This window comes from Lontra canadensis, unplaced genomic scaffold, assembly GCF_010015895.1.
Source record: "Lontra canadensis isolate GAN:19392208 unplaced genomic scaffold, GSC_riverotter_1.0 scaffold7, whole genome shotgun sequence".
In the NCBI taxonomy this organism is placed as follows: Eukaryota; Metazoa; Chordata; class Mammalia; order Carnivora; family Mustelidae; genus Lontra; species Lontra canadensis.
This window is the reverse complement of record NW_022631001.1, coordinates 7,931,096-7,943,585: the sequence shown is the minus strand read 5'-3', so window position 1 is coordinate 7,943,585 and position 12,490 is coordinate 7,931,096. Positions and strand designations below refer to the sequence as shown.

Sequence of the window (12,490 nt, the reverse complement as noted above, 5' to 3'; positions counted from 1 at the left end):
TAATATCAAAAATCTTCGCGACTTCTCTCTGATGCAGCCGTTTGGGACTCTTCTGTTCTTTAACACTCACACTTTCCAGTGTGTGCCGTGTGCTTCCCACCTCCCTGTGCTGTGTTAGCTCATACTCCTGCTTTGGTCCCCCAGTTGCTCCTTCTGTAATTCAGCGTTCCTTGCTTTTTGACTGTGTGCGGGGCCCTAGACTCAGCACTGAGATACAGAAATCACAAGACACAGTCCCTTTGCCTAAAAGCTACATTAATCAAGTGGGAGAGAGGACGTAACTGATGATACTGTAAAAATCCTGTTAAGGGAGCACAGAGAAAGAAGTAACTGGGGAACTGAAGGAAGCTGTCCCGAGGAAACCTTACAAAGAGCATGCAGAATGTTGATAAGAGAAGGAGGGGAAGAGAGTGTTCTGAGTAAAAGGACCAGCATGAGCAGAGGCCTGGAAGGGTAAGTGTGCATGGAGTCTTCAGGGGTTGCCAGGGGAGGCAGCACACAGTGGAAGGGGCAAGAAGTAATACTCAAAGGGTGGGCTGGGGCTGGAGGGCAGAGGATTGGAAAGCCGTCCTCAAACGTCTCTACCTCTGGCTATAAGAAGTGAGCAGTCAGGGAGCCTGGGTGTCTTAGTCGGTTAAGCATCTGCCCTTGGCTCAGATCATGATCCCGGGACCCTGTGATCGAGCCCTGCATCAGGCTCCCTGCTCAGTGGGGAGCCTGCTTCTCCCTCTCCTCCCTGCTTGTGCTCTCCTTCGCAATCTCTCTTTCTCTCTCAAATAAGTAAATAAATTCTGTAAATTTTAAAAAAAGAAAAAAAAAAGGAGGAAGTGAGCAGTCAGTGACTATCTTGAGCAGCCGAGGCAAAACTGGATGGAGAGTTTTAAGCGCTGACCTCTGGTTAAGTTTGGCCATGAGGGGAAAGCCTCTGAGATAGTTTGCCATCAGGAGTCTCTGGCTACAGTCTAAGTGAGACTAGAGAGGAGCGTCACCTGGCAGTGAGACCTGGCCACAGACCATCAAGAGATGTCTCCAAGCAGAATGAAAAGAACCCGCCGTTCCAATTCAGAGGGGAGAAGGACACTGAGGGAAGGCATGCAGGAAACTCTAAACCCTCTAGTTTATTTTACTTTTTTAAAAGATTTTATTTATTTATTTGACACACAAAAAAAGATCACAAGTAGGCAGAGAGGCAGGGGGAAGCAGGCTCCCTGCCAAGCAGAGAGCCCGATTCGGGGCTCGATCCCAGGACCCTGGGATCATGACCTGAGCTGAAGGCAGAGGCTTTAACCCACTGAGCCACCCAGGCACACCATAAACCCTCTCGTTTAAATAATTCCTCATCAATTGTTAAACTCCTAGGTTTAGAGATGGTGTCCTTTGGGCTCCCCTTCCCCTCAGAGCTGTACCCAGACTAGTCAAACAGGTGGCACTTGGCAAAACCTGATGAAATGCAAGGGTCATGTCCAATGTCTGCTGTGAGAAAGACAGAACCCTTGCCCCTCTCAGAAGTAACTACTGTCTTTTAAGGATAAGACCGTCAAAAAAGAATGCAATGATGTACTCAAGAACCAAAGCTTTGTTTATCATTTTTCTTCAAGGGATAATCCTTCTAGCTTAAATAAGAGCGTGCCTTAGTCACCAAGCCTGGGCCATAAAGACTGTGAAAACTAAATATACTTGTGGCACTTCTGGCACTGATGAATATGCATTAACGAAAGCAGGAAAAGTGCTGGTTCAAAACCAATGTATTAGATTGCCTGCAGTGTGGGATCGGGGGACTCACCAAAATAAAAGTGAAGGAACTCTCAGGGCTGATTGAAATGTTCTAGATGCCAATGAGAGCCAGGGTTCCATGGGGGTATACATTTGTCAGAATTTATGGCTGGACACTTAAAATGTGTTCCTGTGGCAATACACAAATTACGATGCCTCAGGATAACAATAAAGTTGATGAAAAAAAAATAAGCGATGAGAACCAAAATTTAGAAGGTTACTAGAGTCTGATTGTTGAGATTGTTTTAGATCATTTCTTCCCCAGATATCTATTCCATTGGAATTCAAATTCCTTTATTAAAAGCCAGTCTAGGGGCGCCTGGGTGGCTCAGTCATTAAGCATCTGCCTTCAGCTCAGGTCATGATCCTGGGGTCCTGGGATGGAGCCCCACATGGGGCTCCCTGCTTGGCGGGAAGCCTGCTTCTCCCTCTCCCACTCCCCCTGCTTGTATTCCCTCTCTCATTGTGTGTGTCTCTCTCTGTCAAATAAATACATAGCATCTTTTTTAAAAAGCCAGTTTATAAGAATTGAGCAGAGCCCCCATTTTTACTGGGCTTCCTAAAGAACAGATGCTGTGCATTTTGCTGGGGGTATGAATGTCACAGACAAGGTCCTGACAGAGTCATAACAGCCTCCTACCGAAAACCCCAAAGCAAGCATGACAGGGCTCTTGCAGTTTCCTTAAGCTTAGAGAGCTTGATGTTAGAAGGGAGGGTAGAAAACATTTTTTCCACGTTATAACAATCTCAATGTACCTGCTGTGTCGCCATTCACTTTTGGTGCTGATTCTAACGCCTTTAACAATCTCAAACATAAAGCTGAGTTCTTCTGACACTGGGTTAGATCCCTGGGAATGATGCTACAGTGAGCGTTATTTCTCCCTGAAGTGATAAAGCCTTGTTCGAAGCTGTATATGTGAACTCTGAACCCTTAACTGCGTGGTAAGAATGGCTGTGCTAAGTTTTCTTCCCATCCAGAATATTCCAGTAGCTCATCATGATGAGGCTTACTTTGTACTTCAGTGATGAAGCCCACGTATGCCCATGCCTGCAACTTAATGAGCACTTTAAGAGTGGGGGGATGATCTTTTGGAAATATAAACGAAACTAGCTCTCTTGGTTTAATCTGGACATGAAACACGGTCTAGAAGGTCATCCTGGGCCTCAACTGACCTGGGTTCTGTCATTTTAAAAATGAAGAGACCTGAGACCCAGGGAAGAAGTTAAGTGACCTATCCAAGTACGCTTGGGTAGTTCGGGCAAACCGTGGGCCAGAGGCAAGATCTCCTTCCAGAACTGGACCCCTTTATCTGAAAACATTCACAACTTTGACTTTTATGTGCTGTTCCATGCCCAAAAGATCTATCATTCCATTTGGCTGAGTTGAGAGGAACCTAACCGTCATTTAGAAACCTTCCAAGGAAGGGAATATAGATGCCACTGGCCACCCCTACCCCCGAGCCCCCGACACACACACAGTCTCACAGCATTCCCAGACTGGAAATTTTTACAGGCTCTTTCTTCTCTCCAAGCCCATTCCACAAAATGCCACTGCCTCTGACTTCGTTTGAGCAAATCAGGATTTTAATCACTCTCTTTTTACTTGATTTTTATCCTCTGAAGACCTTGCCTGCTCCGTTTGCCACAGTTAAGGCGAAGAAACTTCACTTACAGTGAAAGGCGTACTTCTCTCAGTAGCCTGTCATTTCAGCATTTTGAGAAGCTAAGTAGCTCCGTCCTCATTAAATTAGGCTCAAATTGGAGAAGAGAATTACATACTTAAAAACACAGACACAAAATGATGGATTAATGTTATACTTTAATATAATACATGGTGTCATGTAGTAAGAGCATTAACCAATTAGCAAGCATGTTTTCTACTCGGGTTCATCTTTTCTGCTGGGGAACATAGCAAAGGGATGGTGATTTGAAGGATGGCATTTATCATACGCCCTTGGGTAGAAAGTTACCTCTTTAGTGACATGACCTTCATTCATTTAGCAAAGATAGCTCCCATCACATGGTAACACAGCAAAGATCCAAGTACTACGCCTCCAAATTGACATTTACCTGTCTGACTTTATTTCTAGAAATCATCGAAATCCATTGCAATTGTGTCCAAATGGGAATTTTAATATATTCCAAAATTACATTCTGCTCATTTCTTGAGAGCTACCAAATCATAAGTGATACCATTAAGCAGGTTTGTTGGTTTGAGGTGTTTTTTTCCCCTCCCCCTTTTCTGGTCTCGCTTCCGTATCAGTCTGACTGGTAACAGAAAGGAGAAGGAAACAATAAATCTCCCAGTTCCTCCTGGTGTGAATGCCTAAGGTACTGTCAGAAGCAAAATGTATGGGAAGTGAGGGGAGTTTGGGTCAGCAGCTTGGTGGGGGTGGGGGGAGGGAAAGGGATGGTTTTCTGCTGTGGTAAAGCAGAAAAAAAACCGTCACCGAATTTAAATTAACAGAATCTGCCTGGAGGGGAGCCGTGGTCTTTGTGTGCTGATTAATGTCAGCCGTGTAAACGGAGCTCCAACAACACGGCCCTCCGGCTAGCCCGCTGAGCCGGAAGCTCAGAGAACCCAGCGTCTCCTGCTTGGGGATGGGAGCAAAGCCCGGCTCCTCGGAAAAGGGCTGGAAGAGAAGCGGCAGACGGGGAACATACGTGATAATTTTAATTAGATTTCAGCTGTCTGTCCCCTTCCCTTCAGGCACCTTCCCTTCAGGTCTTGCTGCCACAGGGAGCAGCCGTGTGTGTGGCTCCAACCCCCTCCTCTCCTCACTCAGCTCGTCCTGAGCGCCCCTGCTGTCAGAACAGCAAGTCACAAATTCCCTTCTTCCTGGACGATCTCCAGGCCTGAAGGGGCATCATGTCTGGGAGCAGATCTCTGGAAATCCTCAAGGGGCTTTGCCTAGGGAACCCAGGACTTTGTCCCTTGTGCTTACCTAAACATGCTAGTGGCAGCGGGCAAATCCGTCAGTCCTTGGTCTATGCCTCAGAGAAGTGGGTCTTGTAGTTGTCAGCAGATGCTCAGATGAAAGACCCTGCACGAATTTCCTGCTCCATGTCGTCGTTGGTAAGAGCCGTTGGTCTTCCAGACGCTGGGCATGGAAGTCAGATCCACAGGCCGCATGTGAGATTTGAAAAGCCGTGTGGTATATTTATGTCCATCGCCGATGTGTTTCCATAAATCTGTGCTTGTGACTTTGAGAAGTTTCCTGAGAGCAGCTAATCAGTCCAGGCCACCTCTGGGTCACATAACCTGCTCTGACACCCAGGCAGCGTTCTTGGAACCCTGGGTATATTCTCCCCCAAAATCACTGAAGAATTTAAACTTGGAGCCACCCCGCAAAGGGTCAGAAAACATCCCTGAAACCTCTGCTCTGGGGTTTTATGTCAAGGGGCAGCAAGGGAAGAGGAAAGCCTTCTTGTTTTTAATCCCCGCACCAATAAAATCAGAAGTTGATGTTTATATATCACAGGGTAGTTGTTTTGAAAGAGAAATAAAAGTAAATGATGAAACTTTGGGAAAAAATGGACTCTCTGGAATGGAACCAAGAACAAGCTCTCTCAGTGTTGACCTTTTGGTGAAAGCCACATACTGCAATTTATGTCATTCCCTCCAGATATATGATTTTATTGGTTTGCTGGGAATTTTGGCTTAAGGGAAATTACACATGGGGTGGGGATAAAGTGTTTAACTCTTATTACTGCCAAATGCCTGACCCCATGGTGAGGTGTTATAGTGGAAAACAACACAGACGGAGGCCCTCCCCTCTAAAAGCTTACATTCTAGGAGTCCATGATTCGCAAGAGACATTTTCAGTTGGCCATTCTAGCTAAAGACCCTTGATTCCTGGCTGTCTTCATTAAGAGCATTTAGAATCAAGGGATGCCTGGGTGGATTAGATGGTTAAGCATCTGTCGTCAGCTCAGGTCATGATCTCTAGGTCCTGGGATCGAACCCATGTCTGACCCCCAGCTCAGCAGGGAGTCTGCATCTCCCTCTCCCGATGCCTCTCCCCGTGCTTGTGTTCTCTGTGTCTCTCTCTCTCTTAAATGAATAAATTTTTTAAAATCTTTTTAAAAAAGCATTTAGGATCAAAATAATGCTTTTTCAGCCTACAAAGTTATTACATTTTGCCTCTTATAAATCTTCACACCTGCTGAATTTGGGGTGCATAAACTATTTTGAAATGCTAAGGTCCTCTATTGAAAAGACTTAAATCGGTCTCCAGAACCAGAACTCACTCGGATCATCATTCACTAATTTGTTGGTTGTTGGTAGACATGTCCTGGCTGATATGTTCTAGCTTTTGTGTATATCAAGGTAAAATGGTGTTTTGGTTAAGTAAGCGCCTTCCTTTAAATCACAGAGCTGGAGGTCACCTTCTGAGCAGATATTCTCCCTTCTCTGATGGAGTGCTCCAGGCTCCCTGGCCACTGGATTTCTTTTTTCTCTTTATATCCCCTTATGGCCTCACCCATTCAAAAATTCCCATGGCTCTGCACAGCACCTGAATGCTGGCAGCCGCCCATTCATAGTGGACCTCTCCTCTGATCTCCAGCCTCCTGCGCTAGCTCCCTACTTGAATTTCCACTTATGTATAAGATGCCCATCTCGAATTTAATCTGTCCAAAATGGGGTTCCTGGCCTGTCGTCCTCGTCCTCCTGCCGTGCCCCCCCGACCCCGCCGATGGCAGCTCCCTCTTTTCAGCTGCTCAGGCCCAAACCTGAGTCATCCCAGGATCTTCTCTTCCTCTCACACCCTGTATCCTGCCAGCCCCACCATCAGAAATCAGTCTTATCACCTACGTGTTGAGAACAGGCTGGCACCGACCAGTTTCCATCATCTCAGAGGCCTGATCGAGCCACCACTGTCACATGTCTGAGCTCCCTTGGGAGTCGACCAGCTGTCTCAGCTCCCTCCCTCGCTTGCTATTTGTCCTGCGCTTTGCACCCAGCAGCCTGAGTGATCCCGTTAAAATCTGAGTCCCATGTCATGACCTCCCACCTCAGAGACTCAGCTGGCTTCCCACCTCAGCACCACAACCCCACGCTTTCTGCTCCCCAGCCTGCTTTCACCCAGAAACCATCTTCTACTCCTTTCTTCCTGACTGTGGTCACATGGGCCTTCTGGACGGTGCCCTCAAACACACCAAAGGGGCTTCCACACCTGCCCTCATGGGTCCCTCTGCCTGCCCTCTTCCCCACCCTACCAACAACTGTGCTGTTCACTCCTTCCCCTCCTTTGGGTGTTTATTCAAATGTCAAGGCCTCCCGTGACCACCTTGTTTAAAGTGACCACCCTTCCCTCCACCTCACACGCACTCCCTCACTGCAGTATTCCCATCCCCTTACGGCTTTATTTTTCCTTCTTTTTACCCCCTAACATACCATTTATTTTACTCTTTATTGCTTGTTAATTTCATATTTACTCCCACTAAGTGTAATAATTTCCTCAAGAAATGTTTGACTCTTATCCATTGCTAAAATCTCTAGCACCTAGAATAGTGCCTGATCGATTCCACACACACACATTTGTTGATGGAATGGATGAATTTGTATTTCTCTTTCTGTGGCACATCGTTACCCACATATCTATTGGCATCTTAGACTTTTTCTTTAAAAATATGTGGGCTTCTTTAATATGCGAAGAATACGCAACTACTTATATTTCTTGCCAATATTTTACATTTCCTTACCATTTAATTTAATTTTATATTTTTTAAACTTTTGTAGGACCACAGCTGTTAGTTTCTGTCAGTACAGATCTTTGAGCAGCCCCCTAAGTCAGCACAGCCATAAAATTCTAGTGCAGAGCGTCAAGCCACGCTCTTGTCACTAACCTTCTCGTGTCTCCCGCAGGCATCAACAGGAAGGTGGTGTACTCCCTGGCTGACTCTGCCGACGGGTTCTTCTCCATCGACAGCTCGTCTGGCATCATCATCCTGGAGCAGCCACTGGACCGAGAGCAGCAGCCTTCCTACAATATCAGCGTCCAGGCCACCGACCAGAGCCCCGGCCAGGCTCTGTCCTCTCTTGCCACGGTCACCATCACCGTCCTGGACATTAACGACAACCCGCCTGTGTTCGAGAGGAGGGACTACCTGGTCAGCGTGCCTGAGGACACCTCCCCGGGCACCCAAGTGCTTGCTGTTTTTGCCACCAGCAAAGATATCGGCACGAATGCTGAGATTACATATCTCATCCGGTCTGGGAATGAGCAAGGGCGATTTCGAATCAACCCAAAGACAGGTGGGTACAGGGCAACCTGCTTAGAACTCTCAGCTTCAGTATATCCTGCTTCTCTTAGCCTTCTAACTGAAATCTGGGTGGACTCTTTTTCCTCCTCCTCCCTCCCTCCCTCCCACCAGAAGCACATCTTCTCATGGCTGGGCCTGCATGCTGATGTGAGGGGTCCTTCTGGTACCTGCTTCTGGGGATGCCCACTGCCAAGTGTTAAAGCCCCTAGCTGTGGGCTCACTCAGCAAACACTTGACCTCTAGGTGGGCTCTAGTAATGTCTCGGAGGAAGGCTCGGGAGCAGCAATGTTGCTCATAGATGGGGGACAGGAAGTAGTATTTGCATACCAAGCATAAGGGTTTGTTTCCCTGTCTTTTCTGTTTTTGTTTTGTTTCATTTTTTGTAGTTTTTTCTGGATCATTGTGTTTATGTGTGTGCAAGTGCTCCTAGAATCTAGGAGCGCTTGTCCCCATCCATGCTCAGGCTTCCACTCTCTGGTCACCCACCAAAGCAGACGCTGAAAAGTGATGTGTGTGTGCACGGTGACACGCAGGCCTCATCAGCTCAGCTCCCTGGTCAGACGGAACTGACCCTGTGTTTGAGTCCAACCCCCTACTCCCAGTCAGAAGACTCCCAGGCCTCGTGCTTTGCAAACTCAGGGTCGGTGCCTCATCACCTAGGGAAAACATGTCTAGAAAGAAATCAAGAGAACAAAAAGAGAACGCTAGGGCTTTCTTTTTATTAGGGAGTTAACTATTGGGGGCACTTAGGATCATAAAGATAGTAATTCAAGAAACAAGTTTGGGTATTCCTTGAGGAATAAATATAACTTTCCACTATGTATTTATAATGTTTGTATTAATGTTTTCAAAGCACTTTCGTAGATACTCTCATTTGCTTACCTATTCCCCTATAAATAATCATAGTCAAAGCAGGCCCATTTTTCAGATAAGAAAGGCAAGTCTCTCCCACTTCCCGTCCGTTGGACACAAGGAAAATGTACTTGTTGAGCAAGGTGGCAAAGGTGGCAAAATTCTCCTTTGAATAATTCAGTTAACATGAACAGGAAACTATCATAATTAGCAACATTTACTTAACATAGTGAATACGCCAGATTCCTATTAAATTGTTAGTTATTTCTCTCCTTTCCTGTATGAGGAAAACAGAGCTTCAAAGAGGTTAAGTAAGTTCTCCAGCGCCCACTGGGAGTCAGTGGGGGAGCCACGATTTGAGCCCAGATCTTCCTGATTCTGGAATACACGCTCTCACTCCATTAGGCCCTACTCTGCTGGGTGGGGGTGGTGCAAAAAAGGGAAGGAGATATTGATGAAAAGAATTGTTTTTGCTTTGTTTCATTTTTTTATATTGATGGAAGGATTGCATTAGCAGCTTCTCCCAGCAGTAACTCCGTTTATTATGGTCCCTACTTCAAATTAAAATGTATGGGATTTCCCTCATTTAAATACGTGTTAAGACTTGGTCTGTCTAGGGGCGCCTGGGTGGCTCAGTGGCTTAAGCCTCTCTGCCTTCAGCTCAGGTCATGATCTCAAGGTCCTGGGATCGAGCCCCGCATCGGGCTCTCTGCTCAGCGGGGAGCCTGCTTCCCCCTCTCTCTCTGCCTGACTCTCTGCCTACTTGTGATCTCTCTCTCTCTCTCTGTCAAATAAATAAATAAAAATCTTTAAAAAAAAAAAAAAAAGACTTGGTCTGTCTAGTTGCGGTCATTGTATATGAACACCATGGGGAAATGGCTAAGTGCTGTTTAAATTTGGCACTGGATACCAAGACTGGAATACAAAACAAAGCACTAAGAGTGGTAATTGCTAAGAAAACTTAATTATGGGGGAAAAGAGGCTCTCTTTATAGGTATGACTTCGTTTCTCACCTTAAATAGAAGGGCAAGTTTAGCAGCTAGGGAAGATGATGGTTTGGAGATGTGAATGGGTGTGACTTGCTGATCTTGGTCCTAATGATTGTTTTCCAGTAGGCAGAGAGGTGAGTGCCCTTGAGAACAGTTCTGCAGGCAGGACTGCGACCAGTTTCCAGTTGCGGAATGCAGGATTGGGTCACCTCACCAGAAGGAGATATAGTGGGAGGGAGAGGCACTCTCAGAGCCCCTCCAAGGGGTGGCACCCCGCCAGGGACTTTCACCTATTCTACTGGCTTAATTTGAATTGCACTATGATATGGACACCACGTCCTGTAGTTGTGGACACTAAACTCACATTTACTGTTTGACCACTAATCCCAGGTATTTGCTTTTCTTTAGGACACTGTACCTTGAGCTGTCTGAGTTCTTTGCCCTCTTTGTGCTGTAATAGCTTTAGATAAGCACATCATAACTTGGCATGGCACGTTAGTGGTTAATTGAATTCAGCAAAGTCTGCGGCGGGTGGTGGGGGGGTCATGAAATCACAGCCCCACATCTCAGCTCATTCTCTGTCTGCCTGTGTCCAATTAAGGGATCATCAAGAGACCCTTATCAGGGAAACTTGTTTCTGTCCCTTCTCCCCAGCGGCATAGAGGCAAATAATGCTAGACAGTTTAGGGCTGCTTGAGAGAAGTTCAGAAACTATTGTAAAAACCGTCAAAGACTTTTTTCTCCAGTTTTGCTTCTGATGGATGGCTGTGTTTTAACTGACAGCATTAATCAGACTCTGAAATGCCTTCCGCAGGGCATTAAATAAACAGATTCCTGAATATCTACAATTCCTGGCTGGAGATGATGTTATAAATATTCCCATGATTATGGAACTGCTGACCAGTGTTTTTTTTCCTAATCAAATCTAAAAACTTCCCATTTTTCTTCAAAGGGGGTATTTCTGTCTCTGAGGTCCTGGACTATGAATTATGCAAAAAGTTTTTCCTGGTGGTGGAAGCCAAAGACGGGGGCACACCAGCTCTCAGTGCAGTGGCCACCGTCAGCATCAACCTCACGGATGTGAACGACAACCCTCCCAGGTTCAGCCAGAATGTTTACAGTGCTGTCATCAGTGAAGACGCCTTGGTCGGTGACTCTGTCATTTTGGTAGGTGCCAGTGGGCGGTGCAGATGCCTGGGACTCATGATTCCAAATAGAGTGAAAAAGTGAGCAAAAGCTATCTTGGGTTCTCGTCACACTTTCTGTTTTCAGGGTCTTTTTGTCCCCAAGAACTCTAGTCAGTCACCAGTCTTTCAGCTGTCCCCTTTTTTGTACATTGGAAGGGTCTGATAAATTCGTTTATAGCAAGGTATAAGTGACCAATAATTACTTTCCTCCTTGGAGTGTATGTTTTCCAAGAAAACAAAACTGACCATGGAATACATTTGTAATGATAGCTCTCACCAGTTTCTGACCTTAGATAATAAGTTATTAGGTGGCTAAGGATAAAATAAATTCACCCCCCCAACCAGCACATGCACACACACACGCACACACACGTGCGTGCGCATGCACACGCACACACACACACGCATGCACACACACGCACACATGCACGCACGCATGCACAAAGAGTGGGGCAGCTTACATAGGAGCAAGATTAAGATTAATTGGCCACTCTTAAAGGAACTCCTTCTGGAAGGAATTTTTTTTCTAATACCAGTAAGATCAAGCCATGTGTTAGGAGAACATGGGTCCTCTCAGACTTACAGATTACATGTTGGAAGCCATCAGTCCCACGCTTACCATCATCACCATCCCTACTGGATGAGTCCCTTCCATCCATCCGTATCTCTGGCTCCTGCAGTACCAGTGGTGGACTTCCCAGGCCCTCTCTCCTTCCTGGCTGTGAAGAGACTACTTGCACACACAGAAATCCCAATATCCCCAAAATGGAGCAGCAGACAGTGGGGCAGGTGTGTTTGCCATCTTTGGGTTTCCTTAACATGGAAATGCATAGATTTAGAGAATGTCTGACTCCATGGCGGAGACCATTGTTTTGCAGAATTGGAGAAAAAGAAAAAAAAAATCACCCAACTATCCCTATCAGTTAGCTTTGGCTCTACCCTTACCTGCTCAAGGCCTGAGGAAATTCATGCCTAACAAGCATCAAATGGCAGACAGACAGAAATCACTGGAAAGAAAATGGCGGCTCCAGTAATGGCACTCGCTTCTTTAGCCAAGCCATCAGCTCTTCCGGTGGGGGATGATCATTGGCACATGAGCACAGTGCCTAAGAAAACTGTCCCAGCTATGCCCATTTGTAAGACCTGGGACCCTAAGAATAAACCTTTGCTCGGTCTCTTATGTCATGGTTTTTTTGTTGTTGTTTTGGTTTTTTTGGTTTGTTTGTTTTTTTGGTTTTTTGGTTTTTGTTTTTTTGTTTTGCTTATGTCCCATGAAGCTAGTAGCAGAAGATGCGGATAGCCAGCCCAACGGACAGATTCGTTTTTCTATTGTGAACGGAGATCGGGACAATGAATTTGCCGTGGAGCCTGTCTTAGGACTTGTAAAGGTTAAGAAGAAATTAGACCGGGAACGGGTAAGCT

The 12,490-nt window shown here is 46.0% G+C and overlaps 1 protein-coding gene across 4 annotated transcripts in view; it reads left to right on the top strand.

The window, feature by feature from the left end:
- FAT3 (FAT atypical cadherin 3) overlaps nt 1–12,490 on the top strand; it is a 639,398-nt gene that overhangs the window by 574,559 nt on the left and 52,349 nt on the right. For all 4 annotated transcript variants that reach the window (XM_032852827.1, XM_032852826.1, XM_032852825.1 and 1 more), the window contains 3 exons: nt 7,643–8,032; nt 10,834–11,048; nt 12,346–12,483. In XM_032852827.1, coding sequence (XP_032708718.1) covers nt 7,643–8,032; nt 10,834–11,048; nt 12,346–12,483 — 743 coding nt within the window. The remainder of the gene's footprint in view (nt 1–7,642; nt 8,033–10,833; nt 11,049–12,345; nt 12,484–12,490) is intronic.